The sequence below is a fragment of the Meleagris gallopavo genome, chromosome 2, assembly GCF_000146605.3.
Source record: "Meleagris gallopavo isolate NT-WF06-2002-E0010 breed Aviagen turkey brand Nicholas breeding stock chromosome 2, Turkey_5.1, whole genome shotgun sequence".
NCBI lineage: Eukaryota > Metazoa > Chordata > Aves > Galliformes > Phasianidae > Meleagris > Meleagris gallopavo.
In genome coordinates, this window is record NC_015012.2 from 17,323,084 (window position 1) to 17,326,816 (window position 3,733).

Sequence of the window (3,733 nt, forward strand, 5' to 3'; positions counted from 1 at the left end):
CGCGCGGGGCGGCGGGCGCGAGAAACAGCGGCGTGGGGCCGCCAAGAAGTGGGACGCACCGGAGCGCGCCGCGCCGGGGAGTGCGGGCGGATGGCGGCGCGGGGCCGCCGAGACACGAGGGTTGGAGGTGCCGGGCCGGGGAATGAAAGTTTGGTTCTGCGCTGCTTCGGTTCGCTGCGGTTTTTGCATGTTTTCTCCCCTTTCTTTAGGGAGGTGGGCTGTTTGCCCTTTTGTTGTTGTTGTTCTAAAGCGTGTCGGGCGGAGAGGCTCCGCTCTCGGTTATCCTTTTTCTAGACAGCGAAAGCATGAGGGATTTTTCTCTTTTCTTTTTTTTTTTTAAGGGTTCGCCCCCCCGGTCCGCCCCCTGCCCGGCTCCGTGCGTGGGGACGCGCACAGGGTGGGGGGAGCCCCGCAGGCGGCAGGAGCGCTTGCGTTCCGCCAAGCTGCTCGGAACCCGGCGTTTCCTGCTTTCGGCGAGATTTTGTTCTTGTTTAACTCGGTGTTCAAGTTTGCAGCTGTCTCTGCGCATTGAATCAAAAGCCGATTTCATTCCGGCTCGCTGGAAAAGTTGCACGTTGCCGCCGACGCGTTGGGCTGCGGCGGCTGCCGGCCGTTCGCTCGCTGCAGAGCGCGGTGCTGCCTGTCTCGCGCCGGGGTGTCCGAACAGCCCCGCACCGTCTGCGTGCGGACCGCGGCCTCCTCCCGGCGTGCTGCTCCGCTTGCTTTTCGCGTGCGTGCACGTAGCGTTGCTGAGGGGTCGGGAAAGGTTCTTCAGCGAGCGGGCCGGGAGCCGTCAGCGTGGGTTGTGACCCGTGGGTGATGGGTGTCGGGGAAGCGATCCGTAGGTTTATGTGATGCGCTGATCTGTTTTCATTGCCTTTCTCCCCCCGCCGCTCTCCCCTCCCCTTCTTCTTTTGCAGGGGGATCTTGAGTTCTTCTTAATTTGCTAGCTCTCAGCCTCCTCATGCCTCCGTCTCCCTTAGACGACAGGGTAGTGGTGGCACTCTCGAGGCCGGTGAGACCTCAGGATCTCAACCTGTGTTTAGACTCTAGCTATCTGGAACCCGCCTCCTCCGCCGGCGAGAGTCGCCCCGGTCTGCTCGGCGCAGCCGTCGTGTCCCTCAAGACTGCGAATCTCACGTATATGCCCTCATCCAACGGCTCTGCCCGCTCCCTGAGTTGTGGATGCAGCAGTGCCAGTTGCTGCACTGTGGCAACGTACGACAAGGACGCTCAGGCCCAAGCCCACACCAGCACCAGCAGCGCAGCGGCCTCCCCGTCCTGCCCCGCCAACCAAATGGTCAACAGCAATGAGAGCGCCGGTGGCCTGAGCCCCCTGGGCGGGGTGGGCAGCCCGGTGTCGGGTGGCGGCAAGCAGCTAGCCAGCATCAAGATCATCTACCCCAACGACCTGGCCAAGAAGATGACGAAATGCAGCAAGAGCCACGCGCAGAACCACGGGCCTGTCATCATCGACTGCAGGCCGTTCATGGAGTATAATAAGAGCCACATCCAAGGGGCTGTCCACATCAACTGCGCAGACAAGATCAGCCGGAGGAGGCTCCAGCAGGGCAAGATCACTGTCTTGGACTTGATCTCTTGCCGGGAAGGCAAGGACTCCTTCAAGAGGATCTTTTCCAAAGAAATCATAGTTTATGATGAGAATACCAATGAGCCGAGCAGAGTAATGCCTTCCCAGCCCCTCCACATAGTGTTGGAGTCCCTCAAGAGAGAAGGCAAGGAACCCCTAGTCCTAAAAGGTAACATTCCTCCTTGCCCCCCCACGTGCTGTGCAAGCGTTCCGCCACACACCTTGTCGATGGTTGAGCTTTCAGCATGGCTGTGCACTTCTAGGAATGTCCCTGTGCCTCGAAACACAGCTGGCAAAGCATGTCTTCCATGGGCGGGTGGTGGAATGGGCCACTTGGCAGTGGTGAGGTGCTTGCCTTCATCTGATGGTTGTCTTTGAGTAGTGGCAGGGTGGGAGTTGAACGAAGGAGGAAGCGTGCTTCCTGGTGGCTGGCTGTGTAGACAAAGAATTTCCCCCAGTGTTTTCTCGAGGTATTTATAGCCTGAGGGGCAAAGGTCCAGGAGAGTATACTTCACTTTTAGCTTGCCAGACTGACCTTTACTTAGCAGCTTTATTTTAGTCTATGTTAAACTCAGCTCCTGGGTGCTGGAGATGGGCAGAGGGAGAGCAAATGAAGAACAATAAAGGAGACATTGCATCATTGACCAGCTGACAAAACTCAAGAAGCAATCCAGTCTTGCTTTGGTGAAACAGGGTTAGAGTAATGGACAGAGGGAGCTGCTCCTCTAGAAAGTGGTCGGAAAGGGTAGTGATTATATGTATGCATGGATGCGCACTTCTGTGTTGTTTTTTTTCCTCCTGTAAAGGCTCATTTTTTTAATGTATTTTTACCCTTTTTCTTAATATTCTGGGGAGGAGCAGTCCCACTTGCCCTGAAGTAGCATCCAAGGACGCTTCCCTTTCTTCCTTTTATTTTGTAGCTCCTATTTATAACTATGCTGCCCTCTATAAATCTCTTTGCCCCTGGGTATTTACGCCATTTAGAGGCATGGTTGATAGAGATTGGCTATGGTACTGTGAAACTACTGGAGGATTTGTCTGTACATAATTCACTTGAAAATAGTAACTTAGTAACTTGTACAGAAAAACCAGCCTCCATGGTGTGGTGAAAGTACGGGTTGGTCTGATAGTTTAGTTCGTTTTCTTCCTTTATGTTCATGGCCGTCTAGGAGCTACAAGTCCAGTGCAATACTCCCCTTTTAGCATATACTGTGGAAACTTAAAATTCTTCTAGCTCCAGCAAGCATGTAGTTACAGTGCTGCATGCTCCCAGTATGCTATTAGTGCCTATCCTGTCGTGATGATGCCCTGTACCTGCACAAAAGGGAGAGGTGCTCAGTAGGGTAAGGTTACCTCTGAGGTTCTCTCTCTCTGATGGCCGTTATTCTGTTGCTGAGTCCTTACAGCTAGGCCTACGGCTTGTACTGTGTGGTCTTCCTGCCCTTAGAAAAGAGAGATGCTGAAGGTGTCTGTCTTCTATGTCTCTCTGTGTCACGGAAGCTTCTACCACTTCAGGCTGTACCTGGAGCGGGAAGCTGTGGGGCTGCTGGGCCCTGTGGGCAGGCTGTGGGCAGCTCTCTCTGAGGTTGGCCACCATTTCCTGGGTGCTGCACAGGGCTTGGCTGCTTGCTTGTGGGATTACTTGGGCTATTTTTGGTTTTCAGCTACTGAGAAATGTGAGCATCTGTTTCGAAGACCTGCTTAGGAGAAATCCCCTCCCTGAACTTCTTCTGCCAACAGATCTGAGACACTGCAAGTAGACAAAGGAAGCATAAATCCCTTTTTTTTTGGGTGTAGGAATTGGCTGGACCAGGGCAAGCCTCACTTGGGGAAATAAGTGCTCCTGCCACCACCTCACCTTCCTCCCTTCTCAAAGGAGGCTTTAATGGAGCTCCCTTCCAACCCAGGCCATTCTATGGTTCTGTGAGTTCACCATGTAGTAAAGCAGTGCTTAGGAAGGCTCTGCCTCATTTTCTGAGCCTGAGGAGTGGTGCTGGCCGTACAGTTGTTCATTTTCTCCCTGTCAGATAGCATTTTTTCCATCACGCCCCAGCAGGCCAAGCGCTAACACTATGTGTGCATGCAGGCCCGTGGCTGCAGACACCAAAATGAAACCAGAGATAGCTCTTTGCCACTTCTTTT

The 3,733-nt window shown here is 54.1% G+C and overlaps 1 protein-coding gene across 1 annotated transcript in view; it reads left to right on the forward strand.

Moving 5' to 3' along the window:
• Positions 1 to 3,733, forward strand: part of DUSP10 (dual specificity phosphatase 10) — a 22,758-nt gene continuing 19,025 nt past the window's right edge. Inside the window, exons 1-2 of the mRNA XM_003203827.4 lie at positions 1 to 76; positions 921 to 1,760. Coding sequence (XP_003203875.1) covers positions 965 to 1,760 — 796 coding nt within the window. The 5' untranslated portion in view covers positions 1 to 76; positions 921 to 964. The remainder of the gene's footprint in view (positions 77 to 920; positions 1,761 to 3,733) is intronic.